Genomic DNA, 23,325 nt, shown 5'->3' with positions numbered 1-23,325 from the left:
AGAAAATAGAGAATAAAATCATATTTTTCTTAATGTATTCTATTTTAGGTTGTTTTTATGTACAGCACTTTGTGTTACAATACCATTGTATGAAAAGCGCTTTCTAAATAAAGTCTGATTGATTGATTGAAATGTCTGAGGGCCACTGCAGCTTAACCCTCCTGTAATGTTGTGGGTCAAATTGACCCTTTTTAAAGTTAAAAAATCTAAGAAAAAAATGTTAAAAATATTTTCTTGGTATGAAACGTCTTTGCTTGGCTTAATAGGTGAAATCAACATATAAAATCACAGTGGTTCATTTCACATTTTAGGCAATATATGCCTTCCAAACCAGCTAAAAACAGCCAAAAAACTGGGCAGCATGCGACCGAAGCGGCGGTTGCTGTTAATTTATCAACATCACTTCAAAAAAAAATAATAGTTCAAAATTCAAAATAAAATGTAATGTAAAATTATTGTATTTATATTTAGGTCTTTTCTATGTAAATTAATACAGTTTTAACAAGAATTTTCATTAAAAATGAGTGACATATCCTCATTGAAGCATGATCTGTGAGAATTAATGAACACAATTGTACCAAATATTAATTTAAATGGTTAGTAATGGAGTTAATAATGATATTTTAAATTTTTTTTATTGTTTGGTTTTTTTTTTGGGGGGGGGGGGGGGGGGGGGTTCTCACACTTTTGGATAATTAAATATGCCCCGTGTCAAATTGACCCAGGAACATTACTGCTGCTCCAGAGAAACGAACATAACAGGGGGGTTAATAAAAGTGTAAACATCTCAGTATGACTCTTGAACACGACACGCACGGCTCCCTCCTCTGATTGGTTAGTCCGGGCCAGCTGGCTGTGACGCTGCAGGCAGCAGCAGCAGGTGTGGACGCTCGGTGCCTTTAATTTTTTTATTTTGCTTTGATTGCTTGAGCTCGCGGGCTCATGCCACAACGTGTAGTCCAAGTGAAGCGGATCCTTGTCCAGCTCTTGATGTGAGCCCGTGTGTGTGGTTCCCTGTCAAGATGTCGTCGGTCGAACAGGACGGAACCTTCAGTCAGCTCAATAAGTTTGAGAAACTGTCGTGGAGGCCTTCAATCCGAGACTCAGGTTTGTAAACAAAAGCAGCCAGTCTGCAAGAACAAACAGCGCGACACAGCATGTAGAGCAAACTGTGAGGTAAAGGTCAGTGTAGGTAACGTTAGTCATCGTTGTGTACTTAAATATGTATTCTAGGATACTAGTTCTGTCTTTAATGCTAGTTGTTGTGTATCACTGCTAACTACAGCTCACAGGCCAGAGCTAGCTAACGCTGCTGCGGAAGCTAGCAGAAATTAATAACATAATAAGCACCCAGCATGCATCTATAGAGATATCTTACATTTTACTTCTGTAGAAAGAGATTCACGTATGTGAGACTGATAGATAGGGATAGGAAATATGGAAACTACTTGATGGAGGGGACCCAGGTGCGAGCAGAAAACACTGCACGCTTTCTGCTGCAATGTTATTATTCCACAGCTGATACTGATCAGAAATTATTCTGACTTACAAATGGTGGTAAGTTTAACACAGTAGAAAATTGTGACTTTTTTATAGTATAAAAGGACATTCAAATCCACTCAACACTGTCATGAAAGAGATGGCATGTGGTATCATAGAACTAAGATGGATATGAATGGATAGGCCACAGGACTGAATGTGCAGCCTCGCGTTGACAAAAAGCTACTTTACAAGGTTGAAATAGAGACAAAAATAGACATCATTAACTACAAAAGCCATTATTAAATGTAACTCATTGTTCAGTTGATAAACAATGTAACCAGACTTTACAATTGATTGATTTTCTTACAAAGGAGATTTATCCTGAACAGGTTAAATCTTGCAGGTCAATACATGGCGCTGGTCCAACTACTGCTATGTATACATTATATTAAATGTACATATTTTTGAAACTGTCGTGATGTCTGACTCACAGGCCCCAAGAAGCGAGCAAGGTGGCTTCAGGCTCGGCGCATCTTCTCTCCTTCCTGCCCAAACCTGCGGATCCCCAACAGGTTTCTGAGAGAAGGTAAAGAAAGTACACACCTTCCTACAATGTCTCACAGTCCTCTAATGGAACCCTCTTCCCTTGTTGCACAGTGAATTGAAAGCCCCACAGTTAGGCATCCATTTTGCTCCACCAGGCTATAAATGAGCTCCATTTGGTGATAAAAAAACATTCCGACTGTTCTTATATTTATGTTGATGAATAAGGACTTCTAGTGATTTTGAAACACTTCTTTTATTTACTTTCGAGCATTGCCTTTACACTGCTTGGCAGTACCTGCATCCAAATTGACTTGACACACTTTGTTACTCTTACTTATCTTGTTTCCTCTTGTCTAGATCTTTACTTGTGTTGTTCTTGTTCTCGTATGTACGTCGCTTTGGACAAAAGCATCTGCTAAAGTACATTGTAACATTTTAACTTCTCTAGGATGCATCAAATATCCATTCATACATTTTAATTAGTTGTTTTGTTGTGGACATCACTATTTAAAGCCCAACCTACTTCTCATCAGACATAACTCACAGTATATGAGTAAATGTGCGTGAGTGATCCTAGAAGATACACGTAAAGATACAGGCAAAAATCATGACTGCATTTGGTTCAGACCACAAGCTTCACATCCTGTTGTCTAGTTTTGTACAATGGAGAAGTTCCTAGCTTACACAATCTATTTCTAATCCTCTCTTTTTCCAGTAACATCAGGGAGCTTTGTCTATGTTGTATTCATCCCTCTCACAGGACACTGTGTCCCCCCTGCTCGAAGTGGACACCGCTGTGTTGCAGACAACGCTAACCTGTATGTGTTTGGAGGATACAACCCTGACTTTGAGGAGGCAGGAGGCTCAGAGAATGAAGACTACCCTCTTTTTAGGGAGCTTTGGCGATTTCATTTTGCCACAGCGACCTGGCAGCAGGTCCGCACTGAGGGTTACATGCCCACAGAGTTAGCCTCTATGTCAGGTAAGCACCCATGTGAGACCCTTCATTATCAGATTACACACATTCTTTCTCCTTTAGAACCAGTGACAAGTCTTAACTGAAAGCTCCTTTTTGAGGTTTAGCAGGTAAGAGAGCTATGGAAAGATGTTGTAATGAGTGAGCCCCTGTTTTTTTATCCTTTGCTTATTCATGGGGTCTCACTTACAAACTTTCACTCGGACTAGTAGTCAAGAGTGGACTTCACGGTGACCAACAACATCTGTCATGATCGATGCATGGACAATACCCCTCAAAATAGGATTGTGTTGATATTTTTCCTGATAAATGTAAGCATATTTATGCTGTTCTATTATTTGTAGGGTTATGTACTCTTTCAAACAAGTATAAATATGTTCCTCATTATTGCCAAAATACTAATGGAGGAAAACTGCAATGCTGCTTGCTGGTGGAGTAATTCAGACACAAGGCTGTAACTGTAGTTAGTGCAAAAATATACACACAAGGAGTTGTAGTGAGGAACAATAAACACAGACCTTTGTTGACAAGGATACCCCACAGGGCTGTTTAAGTAGTCTGACACCCTGTAAAGTGCAAGCAATCAGTGTGTAAACATCATAGACTGTATAAATAATGGACGTAGTATCTGTGACGTCACCCATCTGTTACTGAACACTGTTTTGAAGCCAATCGAAGGCAGTAGCCATATTGGAAACTCAACCAGGCAGAGTGTGACGTATAGGGCCGGAGTTTGAGCCTCCTAGCCAACAGCTATGTGTTCCTTTCTGTCAGTCACGTCAGTCATGTCCTTATTTGGGCAAAAACTCGTAATGTTAATATCTTCTGAACCGTTGTTAGAAAAAGATTCACCCCCCGTACAGTGTGTGCCGATAGAGAAATTAGCTACGTAGAGCCAAGCCGTTTTTTGAACCAGGCTGTAAACATGTTTATTAATGCTGCAAAGATCGTCTTTTTCGAATTGGTATCTATGTGGTTTCTGGTGTTTCTGCAGCCAGCCTCAAGTGGATTCTCGAAGAATTGCAGTTTATAACACTCCCGCATGGGCTTCATATTTTGAGACCGGAGGTTGCTGCTTGGTAAACGTATAACAGTCAAGTCACGTTCAGAATTAAGTCTTCATGAAACCTATGTGTGTCCTTACTTTGTCCTAGGACAGTACAATCTTCCTAGGACAAAGGAAAAGTTAAATTATTCCTCTTGTGAAAAATTTCAAAACATTTTTGGTGAACTTACAAAAATTCCCCCCCAATTCTGTCATGCCTTTTTAAAATGCGTCATTACCATCAACCCAGTTCAGTCAGCAGAGATGTGCATCATGGATAAAAGAAACGTGAACTTAATCATCCATATGTTGCTGAATGGTTCCACTGCTGGTCCAATTACTTTGTGTCCAGTATTTAAATTTGGAGCATTGTTTTTATGCAGATGATAGCAAAATTGTTAAGCCGTAGCGGAGTCTGATTGTGCTGATGTGTTTTCCCCCTTCAGCTGTTTTACACGGCAACAACCTGCTCGTGTTTGGCGGCACTGGGATTCCCTTTGGGGAAAACAACGGCAACGATGTACACGTCTGCAATGTTCAGTACAAACGATGGAACGTGCTCAACTGCAGGGGGAAGAAACCCAACAAGATCTACGGACAGGTAACAGTGTGTGGGTCACTACAGCCGGTTTAAATAAAGCTGTAGTCCTAAATGTTGCTCTCTTTGACTGCTCTGTGTTTCTCTGACAAACCTTTTATCAGGCAATGGTCATCATTAATGGCTACCTCTACGTGTTTGGAGGAACAACAGGCTACCTTTACAGCACCGACCTGCACAGGCTGGACCTGACCACTAGAGAGTGGACCCACCTTAAACCCAACAATGCACCCTCAGATCTCCCTGAGGAAAGGTCAGATGGCAGACAGTTTGAGCTACTACTACATGTGTGAAGTTTTTTAATCAGCATTGAAAGTAGACAAAGTTATTGCTTGGTCTTACAGGTACAGACATGAATTAGCTCATGATGGACAGAGAATATATATTTTAGGAGGTGGGACTTCCTGGACATCATATCCTCTGGACAAGGTTGGAGCAGTGAGCACATGGACAGTATTTGATAGAGAACATGTCTTACTTCTTTATTTCATCATTTTAACTCTGATTGTCTTCATCAGATTCATGCATATAACTTGGAGACCAACTCCTGGGAGGAAATTGTCACCAAACCTCATGAAAAAATAGGTTTGTGATTCTTAATCTGCTTTTCATCTGAATGTGTCACTCAAAGAACATGCATTGATTTAACTTTTATTTGTCATTATCTTGACAGGCTTTCCTGCCGCCCGCCGCTGTCACAGCTGTGTGCAGGTCAAAGATGGTAAGGAGGATTTTCACACAATATTAAACAAAGAAACATCTATTAATAAAAGCAGTTTTTTCAATTGTGCCTTTATTCGGTTTACATCAACAGAGGTGTTTATATGTGGGGGTTATAATGGAGAAACTATCCTGTCTGATCTGTGGAAGATCAACCTGCAGACTTTTCAGTGGACCAAGCTGCCTGCCATCATGCCAGAGCCCGCTTACTTTCACTGTGCTGCCGTCACACCGGTCAGTAAAATATCAGTCACACACATCAGTCTTCTTCTGCACAGGCCGACATAATCCACTATGCAGCTAAACCAATTCATCTACCAATAAATCATCAAATGTTTTTTTCTTTTAAATGTAAGCTTAACTATTATAGTTCTAAGTGAAAACCTAGACCAAAATTAAAGCTGGCTTAAAAAGAGGTCATCAGTTATAAGTGCTTTTAGCAGCCAGTAAAAAATCAATCACCAGAAGGTGGCTTAAACCAGCAGCACCAACAGTGGATGACTGGTTTGGAATAATTTTGGAAATATTTAAAATGGAGAAGTTGACTTACTCTCTGAGGATCCAAAAGGACAAATTTTTATCAAATTTTTTTTATCAAGTAGATTCAATTTATAACCCCAGTGTGAGCAGATTTTGTATGACTCCACCAACAAGGTATTAACCCTCCCCCTCCTTAGAGAATAAAACATAAAGGTGAGCTCCCCTAGTTCTTATGTAAATAGTTATATATCTGATGGTTTGTGTAATAGATGTATGCAGGAAAATGAGTGTTGATTACTGACTGAAGAGGTGAGGATTAATGTATATGTATGTGTTTAAATGTCAAGAGTATAAATTAATGCATTCACCCGGAAAGATGGTAGACAGAAACATTTCAGGACTGAGCAGCTATCTGGACATACTCTCTATGCATACGCATATAAAAGACTGGAAAAGGATGAATACAATTATCCAAGTGTTGTACATTTTGTATTGTTACCCTTTCCAAATAAAAATACAATTTAAAAAAAAAAAAAAAGGGTCATCAGCTTGAAATCAAAGGAGAGTTTAACATCCTTTTAACACATGGGTTCCCAAAGTTGGGGTCGGGATCCCCCAGAGGGTCCCGAGAAGTCTTCAAGATTTTTTTTTATTTTAGTAATTTAAGTAATGTGAAATGTCATATTTTACCAAGTATTTTAAAAAATATCAGCAAACATGGTAAATACATTTGAAATAAAACCTTGCAAATACAATTTTTTTTCATTAGTTTTCTGCCCTTTTTTTTGCCAGATGACTCCTAAGGTTAGGGTTAGGGTTAGTTGACAGTTAATAAAAGCCTCAGTAGCAGCAGGTTAATTCAACACAGCCACATGTGCATGTAGGTGGCTAATTTTCTGCAGAGTAGCTAAATTAAGTATGAAGCAATATTTAATCACTTCTAGGGACAGCAGGGGTTGCAAATCTTTGGCACCTACATTTTAGGGGTTGCAGGCTGAAAAGTTTGGGAACCCTTGCTTTAAATCATAGAAATAAAAAGAAACTCAGAAGAAGCAGTCACCCAAGTCCTTACTTTTACCTTTTTTTCCCCACGGACCTTATGTAGGATAGTACATTGCAAAGGATGTGCACAGGTTCCCATATGCTCACTGCCTGTGAGTTCAGAATTCAGAAACATTTATGAAAACTTAAGTTTGTGAAAAATGTGCACCATTACACACTTTTCATTATCCATGCATATTTAAATATTGAGAAACCTGCATGAAAAGCGAGGTTGACACTGTTTTTTTGTTTGCATCTAATTCCCTTATCTTTGCTGCTATTCTTCTTCAGGCTGGCTGCATGTACGTGCACGGTGGAGTGGTCAACATGTCCGGGAACAAGAGAACTGGCTCTTTGTACAAAGTGTGGTTGACGGTGCCCAGCCTGCTGGAACTGACCTGGGAGAAACTGCTGAAAACCTTCCCTCATGTAGCCCAACTGTCCACTCTTCAGCTGCTCAGCCTGGGACTGACACACACGCTGATTCAGCGGCTCAAATAGACAGAGCTCAGAGACTGAAGGAGGCCGCATGTGATGGAGCTGCATCAACACTAAAGTGACCCAGCAGCACAAGGTTCTTGTCAGGACAAGGAAAGTCTGATGTCATGAAAAAAGTTTTGAATGCCTTTAACTTCGGTCTTTGGTAAGTGAGGTGTTTTTTTATTTTATCTTTTAAAATGCAAAGTGTGATGAGTTTCTCTGTAGAGGAATGCGTCAAAGCTGACTTTGCACACGTCTATCAGAAGCCATCACTCTCTGCTCATTCCATGAACTCCATCTACTTCAGAGGCTTCCTGAGTTTTGGGTCCACTATTGTGCATTTTTTCTGTTTACTATTCTACAGCACAACTGTCATAGGAGTTAGCTGAGCCTGAGTGGGGGCAGTTCAATGTTCAAGAAGACCACTCTTTGAAAGGCAAAATCAATGTTGCTTCTGCTTGTGTAATTTCAGCTCCCATTCAAAGGCTGACATCAGCTTGATTTTTCTGTCACTGCAGAGACAACACGGTGCAACTGGCCACCATTCTTAATTTGTTCAGTCAGCTGCTGCTATGTTCACTGTGAGATGGTCAGTTGAGAAGTAACAGTAAAACTGTGCTGATAGAAACAAGACTTTCCATTTTATGAATCCAAAAATTCTGAAGAAGCACACTGCTGATCATTTATGTGCACAATATAACTGTGAAACCTCTCGAGAGTCTGATTAGGTCTTTTATTTATCAAATCGTGTTTTAGCCTTCAGTCTTGCATTAAGTTTTTATCATTGGGCCTTCGGTTGAATTGAAAAATGCTCTCATGACTGGTCCAGTCAGGCCTTGTAATCAGATAGAGAACTCTTTAAACACCACTAACATGGCATCACTGTGAATCTTCTTGTGCCTCTTCCTCTTTACAAAGAATGAAGCCTAGAGATGAATTTATACGTGTAGCTTCACAGTTATCATCGAGCATTTATGTTTCCTCATTTGGTGCCTTCTGAATTTCCAAGTTGCACACACTTTGGTTTTATATTGTTGTTAATCTTTGTACAGTTGTTTTTTGCTTTTTCCCCCCCTGAACTGTGTACATGTAGCTTTCTAAACTGGCTTTTCACACATGAGCCTTTTGTGGCTGAATTATTCAGTTCAAGGTTCATCAGGACATACTGCTCTTCTTCAGTTCAGAGATGTTTGTTACATATTTATTTAAATCCCTTATTTTATTACCAAACTCTGAATTGAGGCAGAACTACGTTGTTTGATTTTATTCTCATTATATTTCCTGAATTTAATTTCAACCTTTTTATACTGTAACATAGGCTGTTATTTTTATTACATACATTTTTTTTCAATTGTGGTCTCGTTTTTCAGAAGACTAGTGTAGTGCAGTGGTACTTTGAAAGATAGCTGGTACAGGACTTTGTTATCTAGGAACCAGGAGGAGCATGTACAGTGCACTCAGGATGTTAAATACTGTGATCAGACTCAGTCTGCAGGGCTCCGCAAACATTCAGCTTGACGAAATGTCAACAGACACAGCCATTTTTGTGAAACCAGGTATAGGTTTGTCAAGATGTTTGGTCACTGTGGATTGTAAATCTTAAAACTGTTGTCATACTCCCTGCTGCTTGTGTTGAGTCACATTTGCCTTTTTTGTCACCTGTCCTCTATTTAGAATTAGAGTTTTCACTATCTGCAGCTTCTTATTTCACACGATCACTGTAACTGTTGGCACAATACTAAATGCACTCATCTAAAACTTACTGTGTCATGAAACTCTTATTTGTATCTTCTGGTGAAGCAGCAGCCTGCTTCTGTATGTGCTTGGACTTGATAAATGTACTGCCTTGCTCGAGATAGGGACGTTAATATTTGCATCATTTTTGATGTTAAAGTGAAATGATCTCTTTTGCATGTCAGTATGGTGTGCATGCCACTTTACATAAAAATCTCTCTCTTGGGAGAAAAGGTGAATGTCTCCTCAAAGGCAGTTGTGGCTGTAATGTTCATTATGTTTTGTAACTCCTGTCTGGACAGACAATAAAAACATAGACAGCCCGTTTTTCAAATAGTTGTCTATTGTCATTTTTCTTTCTCAGCACTGCCAGCATGCTACTTTTCCCACTTGAAGGTGCCAGGGATTTATATAAAATATGTTAACTTATCTTATGTACGCACACAGATATGTACTAATCTAACATTTTGGAATTAAAAAGTAGATAAAAAGTACAACAGTACCTATTAACAAATGAGCATTAGCATAGATTTGTTACATCATAATGTCCATTCCTCTGCAAAAATACTGCTTTTACACTTAACAAAAACATTACAAGTCTAAGTACATCAAAGTAGGATGTCAGTTTGCAAACTGTACATTTTACAACAGTTGGAGTGAGATATTTATGCAGTCAAAACATATCCGCACATTAAAAAGCTGAGCGCTGAGAAGGTATATTTCAGTAAACAGTGTAAGAACAAAAATACTTTCTAAAAGGCCTGTCAGGATTCACTTCCTTTTAGGATAACATCTCATTATTAGCACATTCAGTGTCCTCCATGCTTAAAAAAAAAAAAAGTTAGTCCAGCTTAAAAGCTCCAGTCCTGCAGTCAGCAGCCTGCTGGAGATGGAGCGTAGAAATACAGAGCCAGAAGAATAAGATAGACGATCACAAGAGCAGTACCTGATTCAGAAACAAGATGGGAAATAACATTTAGTATGAGATGAGTCTCATGGGGGTAAACATAGTGCTAAGTTCCCTTATGTTTGTGATGGCAGTCCATCAAAGAATATATATATAACCTATCATAAGGGACATTTTATTCAGCCTCAATATTCTGTAATGCGAAATAAATTCAACGCACTAAGGGATTACTGGTTCAGCCTGTTTGGCACTTAAACTGCATTGTGTGAATAACTCTTCACTTGTTTTCTCCTTCCTTTCCATGTTTCCCTTCAAGTCTGAATAACACCAAGGAAACTCTCTGGGACACTGACTGGTTTTTTAAAACTGTAGTTGTAATCCAGCTAAGTTATCCTGATGAATAGCTAAACCTGAATAGATGTAATAAATGATAATATTTGCATGGCTTATGGATTCACTGCTCTTTTACAGCCAATGTGTTCTCTGCTAATTCAAGTAGAGTTGTCTAGCTTACAATAAATTCAAACAAAACTTTGAAGTCAAACCAAATGTTTACTGCGGTGGACACCCACCAAGTTGGTTTTTAAAGCACAGAAAGGGATGGAAAACAACACAAAGGCCTCACTATGAAACTTTGTGTGAGTTTTTTAAGCGGTAAACTCTAAAGCACAGTATCAACTGTGCACCTTACACACAAGGAACCATCAGGGGATCCCTGCATAGTGACACATGCTCATTCCCTGTTCCTCACTAGGGGGCAGTATATGAACAGGTTTCTAATCTAAGAGTTTCTTGATAATCCAAGAGATATCGCTTAAAAAGATTATGTAGTTTAAATTATTTTGTTTTCGAGTGGATTGAAATAAAAAACACTCTAAACTTACCCTGAAAATAATCGGACTTGCCGTCCATGAAGATGTAGTTGACCAGGATCACACTGAAGATGCTGGCCCACAGATGCAGGTCGCTAAATAACAGTACAAAGCCCACATCCTACCGCAAACAAAAGGCAGTTTTAGATTAAAAAAAAAAAAAGTTAGCTGACACTGTTATTTTATGAATGAATAAATGAAAAAGTTAAAGAAGGGGTCTTACATAGAAGGCATTAAATAAGACCAGAATAGGAATCTGCAGCATACAGACTTGAACCGCGATACAGATTCCCACCTCCAGGCTGAAAAAAAACGGAATCATTTAGATACAGATATTACTTTTAAAAAACTTCACAGACCTTTAAATGAAGACAGGATTTACCTTAGACTGATGTTGTTTTGGAGAGCAAACTGGATCCCATTAACTATCTCTGGGATCTCAGGAACCATAGCGAGAATTGTCACTCCGATAAAATACTGCAGAAATAAAGACAACATGTTAGCACAGCAGGAAGCAGGTCACTTAGAAAGCTGTCTGAGTGAACACAGACCCATGTCCTGACCTGAGAGACGTTGGGCTGGTTGAGTATGGGCTGGATGTGCTCTGTGGCCAGATCGGCACACGCAGACGTGAGCACAGTGGCCATGATGAGGATGACCAGGGACCTCCAGCGAGACCAGTGGACCACCGCCCCATGGTGCCCTGTCTCTGCAAAGACAAACAAAGAGATGATAGTATTTTAGCAAAAGACAAGGAGATTATTTTACAAGTAATTAACTATGCTGCAAGAGAGGGACACTCCTACCCTGCCTTTCTCCAACCTGGATGTCATAAATGTGGGAATGTGTCTTCAAAGTGAATATCAGACCAATGATGTAGGCAGCTGGCAAGAGTGCAGACAGTGTGTACACCAGTGGCCTGAGGACAACAACACACACAGTACAACCATGTAGCTTCTTGTTTCTGCCCTTTTTGACCTTGAATCAATGGCAAACGTTATAAATACTGAGCATAATAATAAAATAATACATTATTACTTACTGTACATGGCTGTGAAACAATGTGCCGTTGTTCTGTTGGGGAATAAAATCACATTAAACATTAGTGTATGAACTCTAAATCATATAATGTTGCTTTCATAATAATGTAGCCAAGACGCTGACCAGATCATAGTGACAGTTGTGGCAGACAAACGGTCCACTGCTGTTCCTTGTGCCATTTGAGTTAGTGCAGGCGTCACACACCAGATTCCCATAAGCCTTGGAGAACAGCGTTGGAGCAAACACACCTGCCAATGCCAGTCAGAGGAATAAGTCCATGTGTAATGATAACCATGTGTAAAAAGTCTGATCCGATTGTTTCCTCCGGACTTTTTGAGTGAGCAGGGAGGCAAACAAACATGTATTTGTTGTTTTTACTGTATGTGTCTGGCAATAAAATCATAGTCAATCAATCAATCAATCTTTATTTGTATAGCGCCAAATCACAACAAACGTTATCTCAAGACGCTTTTACAAACATAGGAGGTCTAGACCACTCTATGTCAAATTATGAACAGAGACCCAACTTCAAGACAGGGTAAGACTCAGTCTGACCCCACCTTAATCCATCATGAGCATTGCATATCGCAGTATTTAGCTAGTTACAGTGGCAAGGAAAAACTTCCTTTTAACAGGCAGAACCCTCAGGCAGAACCAGACTCATGTTAGACAGCCATCATGCCTCGACCGAGTTGTGTCTGGTACATCCATGTGGTGTCATACAATACTAATATATATGCCAATACTTGCCTCCTACTGAGATGAAAAGCAGAGCAGAGCTCACTCCTGTGGATCGGCTGTTGAACGACTGCTCGCTGTGTTTCAGCCCTCCGATGATCATGCAAATGCCCTGAGGGAAAAAGACAAACAGGGAGCCCCATTGTTATTGTGTTTGACCATGACTTTTTCCTCCATTGAGATGTAACTAATTCAAAGATCTAATCAAAGATCTCATTAGGTGTACAGATTGAAATTATACAGTTTTAAAAGAAACGAAACAATTTGCAGATTTCAGAGAATATATCTTTTTGTTTTCACCGTTCAAAAGTTTAAAAGAGAGGGTAAATACACACAACCTTCATTCTGGTTAAATGTTTTTCACTGCTGTTGAAATATGTATGTTATTTTAACATAAATACAGCTCAGCTCACAGGGATGAAGAGGATGCATCCCAGTAGTGTACCAGTCAGCGCTGCCTTCACAACCTCCTGCAGACACGGGTTTCCTTCCCGGTGGCCTCTGAGAAGGGCTGTGATGTAAAAGGTCAACTCTGTGATGGAGCCGAAGCTTGCATTCACCACTGCACCCACAGCAAAATTACTTTGTGCTGAGATACTGCAAGAAATGAACATAAGTGAGTCCTTTAACATTTTGGTACACTGAAAATATAATTTCTCTAATTAAATCACCTCACAGGTGAGTTTGAAGTACTGAAAACAGCTCACCTGGCAATGCCCATTCCAATATAATACGACAGAGGAATGATGGAGCAGATGGCTATGGCAAACTTGACCTCAGAGCTGGCATACACGTTTTCTCTGTCAATATATCCAATCACCATAGCAACTATTACTAGAGGGAGCAGGTCTAAGATGGAGGTCAAAGATTATAACGGCTTTGAATTATTCACACACACACACACACACACACACACACACACATACACACATACACACACACATAGAATACTCAACATATACTGATAAAGGATACTGACAGCAAACACATTGATCCCATCAACAGTGTACTTGTAGTAGTACCAGTTTGCAGCATGGTAGCAGCACAGCAGAGCTCTGGTCTCATAGGCTTCATGCTAATGGTTGGATGAAACAATCAAACAGAGTACTAACATTGAACCAACAGTGTTATCTACTGTGGATGGCTGATATTAAATCTCTCCTCTACCTTCCTCTGCGAGCACGTTGAGACAGACACATCCTCAGGAGCTAAAAGAAGAATGACGCCCAGGGTGCGTGCGTTCATCTTCGAAACAGGGATGGTGAAGACAAGGATCCAGGATAAGAAGCACGCCAGACAGTGGACGACTATCAGGGGAGGATATCCCAGCAGCAGCCACACATATGTGGAGAAACGTCGCTACAAGAAGGCCACTTATTAAAAATACAATATGGTTGACTTTTCATGAGGCAGAAATTGTTTAGTCATTTATAAAAAGGTGCCAAATTTTTATTTTAAGTGACAAAAGTTACCCAGTAGGGAGTTCGCATAGGTAGAGAGGGAAACTCTCGGAGAGGTATCTCTATGGGTGAAGGCAGCAGAACTGGTGAGTTATCTTCTGTGTCCTCTGTGTCACAGTCACAGTCTGGTGCTTGCTCACAGCATCTTCTCAGAGTATTCCCAAACTGGACAAATAAATGAATGAAAGGGTTAAAACAGCAGAGCCAAAAGATACTGCATGTAAAGACAGAACACAGCAAATCTTTATACACGAGGAACTGCTTTTATTTGGCATTTCTGGTCAAGAGAAACCTTAAATTATTAAATGAAGAATAAACAAGGATATTATATGTTTGTACTTTTGGATGCACAATCTCTTGCATCATTGAAAATCATATTTCAGAAATTTAATCGAATCAGCTGATCTCTGTCTTCACTCAGGGGTGCAGAGATTAAAACGTTCAGCATTGTGAGCTGCTGAGGATTGACTGTGATTACATGTCATGAGTGGAACATAGACATCAGATAATCCAAATTGACACTAATGACGGAAGGAGCGAAAAAAGACTTCAGCTTTTCTTGTGGGAAAAAAACAAAATTGAAACTGTCCGGGTGCTAAGGTCAAAGTGCAGAAGCTGTTTTATTACAGTCATCACGTGAGCTCCTGTATTCACCTCTCACAGCTAACAGTTAATAGCTACAGCTATTAACTGTTTCAACTCTTGGTTGATGTCTAACACAGATCATCAGCAGGTCAGATTGAAATCAGGATTTGGTTTGCATCATCTGGGTAACACGGACGCTTCAATATATACTGATGATTGGCATATATGACATTCAAAAGGGCTTAAAACTGAACCTTGAGGAATGCCAAAATGACATTTACTGGATGAGATGAGGCGTTAACATAGAAATCTGACAAATACTGGCACATTTTTGAAATTAATAAACTGCATCAGTGAAAGAGGATTTTTTTATGCAAATTGTTGTACCACCCCTCAAGAGAAACATCTAGAAAAATATGAACAACCCAATAAAGAGGCACTACAATGGTGCAGTAATAAATACTCTTACATTAAACTATATTCCAAGAAAGCCACCAATAGCTAATACATTCATGTCAGAGTCATATCAGATAGTTTTACAATGCAGTCCACTTCCATGATTCAATGTTAATTTACTGAGTCACCACAAAATTATTCAAGAACTGCTTTTCTGTAATACGACACTTAAAGATACAGTGAGGAACTTTAATTTTGTGTAATTCTTGGCACCCCTGAGGATAAAGATGTCAGTCCTATCTTTGTTGAGCCTGTATGTTGGACAGCTTGCTGTAAATCACTGTCTGACACTTAATTGCAGCAGTGGGGACAAGCATTCAAAATAACTATACAGAAATACTTCATTGTGTTTCTGGTGTTCTTTGTCTTCTAAGTTCTAAAGATATATCAGTATCATTTCCAGTCTGTTTGATAACAAGCTAAAAATCCCCACAACAGGTTTTAATGCAAAAATCTGCAAAAGAAAAACGTTCACAAGACAGAGGAGAATTATTTTTGATTTGCTATCTTCATTGCTTCTATTGTTTTGTACTGATTGTATTTAACAGGAAAAGAAAAAGAGACAAGAAGAAAAGATCTCAAACATCAACTGAGCTCAAATGGTACCTCGTGGATGGACTTGCCAAACGGCCACAGGAAGTAGCAGGACAACTTCAAGCAAAGCTTGCCTGAAAAGTGAGAGACAAAAAACAATGATGCCATATCTGATCACTAAAAGCCGTTATTATACTTCTCTGCAAACTAGCTCACCTACCGTACGGTACACCAATGATGGTGATGAACATCAGAAGGCTGACCAGGAAATATGCCAGAGAGACCCAACAACCAAAGAGAAACACATAAAGTACATTTCCACATGTGATGAGATGTCCTGAAAGAAAACAAAAAAACAAGACCTTTATTAAAAACTTAAGTAGTTATCCATCAACAGTAATCATGTGTCTCCATGTGGTTCATCCATTTGGCATTAATGAAGTTAAGGTGTTAACTTAGATTCGGGAGCAGGACCACGCCTAAACCACACCCTCAATCACCTGACAAGCCTTCTTAAACGTAGCCAGCCTACTCCAACTGCTTGTCCGTGATTCTTCAAAGACGGACGGACCGTGCTTCAGGCTTCACCGCTCAGATTTCGGGGCAAAGGAAAAAGCAACAAACTCACCATGGAGCTTCCTCTGTACGGCTCCGGCGTTGATCTTTACGGTTAACCTTCCATGCAGAGTATCCCTCTCTCGGAGACGGGCAGTCACACCACAGCCGGTAGTCGCAGCGGAGCCGCCTGCGCTCCGGTTCAGCATGCCGCGGCCACGTCGTACCCATTCATGCTTCCCGGACAAGGTGTCGCCTTCTCCAATAGGTGCACAGGCTTCGTCCTCATCGCCAGGGAGAGCCGCGGACCGGAGGCGCCCCGAGCTTCGCCGAAGCAGACCGTACCTGTCCTCTCCACGTCCTTCCCACTGCTCCGTCACCGGTAATCCATCACGGGGCGATGCGCCCCCTTCCTCGCGACCGGCTCCACGTTCTCCACAGGAGTCCGACCGCTGGAACTGGACCGTCGCTTGCTTTCGACGCTTCCGCAACCTCGAAAGGCGTTCTCCTCCACGGCAATGACAACATGGTCGGATCGTTCCATTCGTACTCTTCATTCATTGACGCCACAGCGTCAAAAACCGAACTTCCCGCGCTTCCTGCTTCCTCACCTGGGCCTACTACCGCCAGCGACGTCAGGCGTGACGTCAGGCCTCAGCCGCTCCCACAGCCTCTACCGGCATCATCGGCTCCCCCTGGTGGGGATCAGGTTGTATCTCCCCCTGTGCCTGCTCCCTCTGTGTCTGACTTCTCTCAGGCTATCACAGCCTTCTTTACATCCCGTGTCCGCAGGCTTCACAAACTCCCCTTGCACATGCATCCTTTCATCCCATCATCCCTTCCTCTACCCTTCCTTCAGCCACCCGCAGCAATACGGCTTCTGTTCCCCCTCTTCCCACCATAGCCAGCTCCTCAGCTCCATCAGGAGCCCCTTCACAGTTAAATGGAACTGGCTATCCTCGACCCCCTCTTTTCCTACTGACCTCTCCTTTCAACCCTCCCTCCCCATCCCCACCCCCTCCCTTCCCCAATACCCAAATGTTTTCTTGCACTCCGTCGACGTCTACAGCGGCACTACCCATCCGGCCAGCTTCTGCTGTTAACTGCATCTCACCTGTCTCACCTACATTACGCCATCTGGAGTGAGATCGGGTTGTGTCGCCCCCGTGCCTGCTCCCTCTGTGTCTGACTTTTCTTGGACTATCACCGTTTCTCTACATCCCTGTGTCCGCAGGCTGCACACAATCTCCTGTACATACGTCCCCTCATCCCCTCATCCCTTCATCCCTTCATCCCCTCATCCCCTCATCCCTTCATCCCCTCACCCCCTCACCCCCTCATCCCTTCATCCCCTCACCCCCTCATCCCTTCATCCCCTCACCCCTTCACCCCTTCATCCCCTCATCCCCTCATCCCTTCATCCCCTCATCCCTTCATCCCGTCCTCTTCCCCTCTTTCCGCCGCTCATGGCGATATGGCTTCCGTTTCCCCTCCACTACGCTATCTGCATCGTTCCTGGGGCTCAATCTTCCTCTCCAACCCCCTCACGCAATCTGGGGCCGTTCCCATATCACGCAAACTTAGCTCCGGCGGTTGTTTCAGGGGACGTTGGTTCGCTGCCACCTGGCCTCCAGGGCTAACGTCCTTCGATTCCGCATCCCAGTCTCCTTCATCCGCTTTAATGACCTGTTTCTCATCACCATTGCGTCCATATTTTGGGGTCCCGAATGGTTAAGAAAGTCAATACTCATACACTCTGATAACACGGCAGTCGTCGAAATCATCAGCCAGGGCCGTCACACTCCCCAGTCATTATGCCGTTTCTGCGCAGAACCGCATTAATCTCAGCCCACCATCAGTTCATTCTCAGAGCAGATCAGAATCCTGGTTATCTCAACACCATCGCTTATGCACTCTCATTCTCTTTTCAGAAATTCAGACTTTGGCCCCAGAATCCGATCCGCATCCCATACCAGTCCCATTGTTTTCAGCAACAATATTCAGCTATCTCCACAGCTAGTGAACCTCTCTCATCTCACATGAAGCTTCCTCAACAGCCTCGCTCCAAGCACTATTCGAATGAGCCTGATCGTTGATATTCTGCACGTCACACATGTGCCAGTATTCCATTCCGTCAGTTATATGCATTTTGTTGCTGTAGAAAATACAATTTAGGGGAAAACAACCTATTTGGCATTGTTTTTGACGTAAGAATAATAATGTTTTATCAATTCATCGATAATTGATCGTTAACATTTCCAAAAATCGATCACGGAAAATACTTAAAATGTTCATCCCTAGTTTCAACTCCAATCTTAGCCCGTACGAACCACTTACTAAATACATCAGCTCTCGGTATGTCGCTATTGCATCTCCTCACGACCCACTCTTCATCACTGAAACCTGAACAAAAGTGGCATAACCTCCAAGCACTGTCCTGCCCTTTCATTCCGCATTGCTGCAGTGTCCACAGCAGCCTGGTCAGGCAACTCAGACATAGCCATACAGATCCTAGGGCTTTGGTCATCTCAAACATATCACTCATACATCCGCAACAGTCTCAACGATCGTGTCAAGCTCACGCTCAACTGAGCTCCATCTAATTCAACTCTTTTGGGGGTCAAGATCAGCTCCGGCAGGATAACGCTGAGACGGAACCCCCATCCTGAGTCTCCTTCTGCTGGGCACACCACGCACAACTAATTCATTAAATGTTCAACTTATATCCTTGTGTGGCGTGGTCCTTGCTAGTGAAATGAAGTTAAGGTGTTAACTTAGATTCGGGAGCAGGACCACGCCTAAACCACACCCTCAATCACCTGACAAGCCTTCTTAAACGTAGCCAGCCTACTCCAACTGCTTGTCCGTGATTCTTCAACCCACCCTCCCTCACCTTACTCTCCTGCCCTTAACCTATTTCCTTGTCCTCTCCTACTCATCTCGTGCTCGCTCCTTCTATGCCCTGTCTACTTCCAGGTAGAAGTAGGGTCAAGATCAGCTCCGGCAGGATAACGCTGAGACGGAACCCCCATCCTGAGTCTCCTTCTGCTGGGCACACCACGCACAACTAATTCATTAAATGTTCAACTTATATCCTTGTGTGGCGTGGTCCTTGCTAGTGAATGACTGTTTATTAGTGCTTTTTGATATACAGCAGTACTGTGAAGCCTTTCACAATTACCCTGAGGGGGCGTACTACCTGCTCAACCAATCACACATTGTAAGAACTGAAATTGAGGAAGTGGGTGAGAAATGAAAGGTGGTATCCTCCCAGTTACAAGTTAGCAAACCAAAAGGTTAATTTTAAGGTAAAATTGTGACATTAAGTTTGTTTGAGACATTTTGTATCAGACCTGAGTAAATGTGCAACACTATTCATACCCACTGAGCAAAATCATAGAGTACCTGAATTTGGTTTAATGATTTTCAGTTCTGAGTAGAGCTCTTTGACGACCTCTGACCTGTCTTCAAATGGGCGCTCTGTCACGTGGCTTTTCCATTTTCTGAAACCAAACTGACACACAGGCACAAACACAAAATGAGGGATGAACCATTCTGCCTGTTGTGACCCACTTTTAATTTGTATAGGTTGACATTTGCCTTCAGACTTCTTACCCTGTAGTTGTTAACCAGTTTGTTTGCTTCAACTTCGTTCTCTGCTCTGATTGTTCTCTTGCTTTGGATCTCAACCCAGGCGTCATCACAGGCGTGGTGGCTCGGACCTGAAATGTCCAGCAACAACAGAACAAATACACCACTCAGGTATAACATTATAACAATCTATGTGATCTAATACAACCCAATAAAACAGTGTAGTGTTCGATGTACTGGAGTGCAGTGTACCAAAAGGGGTTCCTTCCATTTAGTGTACTCTATTAACATACATGAAGGGAGCAATACCACAACACCTGTCTCTCTCTATATATATACTATATATACTGTGATGCATACAAGTACACCACTACCCACTATGACTTTTATAATGAAGTTATGTCAGGTGGTCATTATGTTGTGACTGGCCTGTGTAAATGTTAAATTAAAACCAGTTGGTACTCAGTACTCACATGCATGTGCAGATATGCATTTAGTTGTACACAGGGAAGGACAAACGGAGTGAATTGGAAATGGAGTGTAAGACTCTGCTGAATTGAGTTGACTTCCACACAGTCGCTCATTGCTTGGTTCATGGTTGGGACCATCCTGGGGATCATGCTGCCATGGAGCATCTGCAACAAGAAGCAGGAAACGTCTTATAGTTATAAAAAAAATAATACTTTTATTATAGTCACAAATGATGTGGCTGAATTATTGGTATCCAAGATATTATCGAGGCTTGTAATTCCCCTAACACACCTGTAATTCTCTCAGTGAAAACATAAAGGCTGTATACACTGAGAGAATTACAAGTGTGGAGAAAAAGTTGGGGCTAAAGTTGTGACTCTTTAGTGTGTTTCTAATTCATCAGTCAATTCAACAGTCAATTTTTTTGCAGCCACTCTGAAAACATTCAATTTAAATGCATAGTTTGCAAATACTGCTGATAGAGATATGTAATTTTAAAAAAGTAACAACATAAGTAGTTTGATTATGTTGTGAAGTAACGTAGGATCATAGGGGGCGTTATTAATCTTCTAATCAATTCAGAACTCTTCATTAACCATTTGAGACAAGCTGGAGAAGTCATATTTCATCTTAGAAGCTAAAACCAGCAAACAAGTCAAAGCATTTTGTGAAAATGTTTTCCTTCAAACCACTCAAATAGATGAACAGACTGTTTTTTGGCTGTTGTTTTAACACCATTATCTCACATGCTCAAATGGAAGTTAGTTATACTTAGATTTAAGGGATTCACATTTTTGAGTGGAATTGGATTTAGTGATTTCTTTAGAGAGATAATAAGACTTCTAGAAAATCACAGGCTGCCATACAAGACATGTCTTTGTCTTGTGAACAACATCCGCGTGCACCAATTTGATGCTGGTCCGTGTCTGTTACACAGTGTGTCTGCACTGCAGTTCTCTCATTAGGCCATCAGACAGGCTGAGTCAAACTACTGGTTCTTAAATATACTGCACTGCTCACCATTACACCAAGCATTACAGTTGAATTTGTTCTGCAGGGATCCCAAAAGCATGACTACAATTAACTGAAGAGCAAATCGCCTGGGGAAATTGATATATCTACAAGATTTATCTCTCACAAGATGCTGGCATAATGAATGAAGGAATCCAACAAACCACTGCTGTCAGAGCAATCGTGACTTCCCCTTTCAGACTTTTCGAAACAGTTTGCACACACGCTTGAGGTGTCTAGTTTTGTTTCCTGTTTCTTTTTTATTAATGTTTCCTGAAACTTAGAAATAAAATAAAATTAGGAATCACTGATTTCTAATTTTGAGACAAGAAACTAGGTCTTTAAGGCACCTGGAAAACATTCCAGTCATCAGCTAATTTAACAAGCAGCTATTGTGATGACTGATTAATAATTTACAGCAAATTAGACAAAACAAATAATCCCTGACAAACTCTGGTGATCTATTATCAACTAGGCCTATTGATCACTCTGATTAACAATGGATCACTTTTTTATTTATTTTTTAATTTTTACAGTTTAGACCCAAAACATAACCAACAGACTGATAATTCAACTACCCATGCTGCAGCCTGGTTGTATATGACAATGAAGGGCCTATCTAATGATCCAACATCACACACCACACTCAAAGTGCACTTTTATTGACATATTGGTACACAGAGACACTGGCACGCACACGCACACACACACACACGCGCGCGCGCGCACACACACACACACACACACACACACACACACACACACACACACACACGTAGTGGGGGCGTGGAGCGTGTCATAATCAAAACGACGTGACTGCCCCACACTCAGCCCCACTGTAAAGCGAGTGAACGTGTTATCACTGTTTATTCACATACTGATATCCAGATACACAACAGCAACACAACATGCGGACGGATTTAAAATGGAGAATGCATTCAAGTTGCTTTAATAATGCACAGTCGACTAGTTACAAATTAAGTTTAGTTTTTTCACCGCACCACATGTTTAAATCATAGTTTTAAATAAGAGCTCTGGTCCTCACCTTGTGTGTGTTCAGCCGGCCTCCTCCTGCGGCTGGATGTGTCCGAGCTGTGAGTGGATGAAACAGACATTTTAAAAGCACGGCACCTCACCGTTAAGACTTAGGTCAGCTGGTCTGAACGGCTCATATCTACAGTGAACAGACGCTGCTGTCGCTCTGCTCTTGCGAAGAGGACGCACTTTCACGGACAGCTCTATACCGCAAAGGATTGTGGGAAGTGTAGGCCTCCGTGGTTGAGTCAAGTAAAGGGAAAAGCCTATTTAACCTTTTGTATGTGCTAACCTCCTGAGGCCCAGAAGAAAAAAAGTGTTGATTTTTTTTTCTAGATAATATAAGTATTGGGGTTAAAAGAAACATATTACAGAAAAAAAATCAATAATTTTGTTAATTTAAAGGCACTATGAGGAGTTTTTCACCAGCTGAGAAACAGATTCAAACCCAAGGAGAAGTTCCCAAGGCTGGTGGTGAAGCTTTCAGCAGTGTGACTGCCCCCTGGTGGCTGGCTGCAGTACAGGTCAAAAATCCATCTCCCCCATTCATTTGAATGGGAGCGGTCAAACTTTAAAAAATAAATACACGTGGTATGAATGTTTCTCACATCCTTACGCTGTGGTGATATGTAATTAGTATTTGACTGTTTTGTGTCCAAGGCCTCTTTTTCCTGAAAAGTTTCTTTTTCGTTAGTTACTAAAGTTTAAAAAAACGGGCTTTTACTTCAAGGTTTCCTTTGATTCACAGCTGCCACAGAGGGAAACTTCAAAGGACACACAGCGTCTTGTGACGTTACGCTGTAGGGCGGAGCTCGTTACAGTGGCTTCACAGGCTCTGGCTGCACAATGGCTGCGCCCAGGAGCAGACTTTTTTGGCTTCAGAACCGTACAACGGGAAGAGGCGGAGCAAAGCTGTCCATTTTTATTTACAGTCTATGATTCAAACCAACACTGATGCCTCTTTATG

General features: G+C 41.4%; 2 protein-coding genes across 2 annotated transcripts; one reads left to right on the top strand and one right to left on the bottom strand.

The window, feature by feature from the left end:
* Positions 1 to 836: 836 nt before the first annotated feature.
* Positions 837 to 9,436, top strand: LOC117815073 (kelch domain-containing protein 10-like). The gene is made up of 10 exons (XM_034686744.1): positions 837 to 1,107; positions 1,976 to 2,068; positions 2,789 to 3,010; positions 4,496 to 4,650; positions 4,752 to 4,900; positions 4,992 to 5,076; positions 5,166 to 5,232; positions 5,321 to 5,368; positions 5,462 to 5,601; positions 7,180 to 9,436. The coding sequence occupies exons 1-10, from the start codon at positions 1,023 to 1,025 to the stop codon at positions 7,387 to 7,389; spliced, it is 1,254 nt and encodes a 417-aa protein (XP_034542635.1). The 5' UTR covers positions 837 to 1,022; the 3' UTR covers positions 7,390 to 9,436.
* Positions 9,428 to 22,570, bottom strand: LOC117815072 (putative cation exchanger C521.04c). The gene is made up of 20 exons (XM_034686743.1): positions 22,369 to 22,570; positions 20,315 to 20,476; positions 19,866 to 19,972; positions 19,656 to 19,764; positions 15,916 to 16,032; positions 15,768 to 15,829; positions 14,133 to 14,285; positions 13,828 to 14,019; positions 13,636 to 13,735; positions 13,368 to 13,509; positions 13,074 to 13,257; positions 12,673 to 12,772; positions 12,046 to 12,170; positions 11,924 to 11,955; positions 11,688 to 11,800; positions 11,445 to 11,590; positions 11,264 to 11,358; positions 11,105 to 11,183; positions 10,894 to 11,002; positions 9,428 to 10,048 (listed from the first exon to the last, which is right to left on the bottom strand). Exons 1-20 carry the CDS (start codon positions 22,436 to 22,438, stop codon positions 9,975 to 9,977), a joined length of 2,271 nt encoding a protein of 756 aa, XP_034542634.1. The 5' UTR covers positions 22,439 to 22,570; the 3' UTR covers positions 9,428 to 9,974.
* Between the last annotated feature and the right edge of the window lie 755 nt (positions 22,571 to 23,325).

Source organism: Notolabrus celidotus, chromosome 6, assembly GCF_009762535.1.
Source record: "Notolabrus celidotus isolate fNotCel1 chromosome 6, fNotCel1.pri, whole genome shotgun sequence".
Classification (NCBI taxonomy): Eukaryota; Metazoa; Chordata; class Actinopteri; order Labriformes; family Labridae; genus Notolabrus; species Notolabrus celidotus.
The sequence above is the reverse complement of the archived record's forward strand: the minus strand, read 5'-3'. Positions and strand labels throughout refer to the sequence as shown.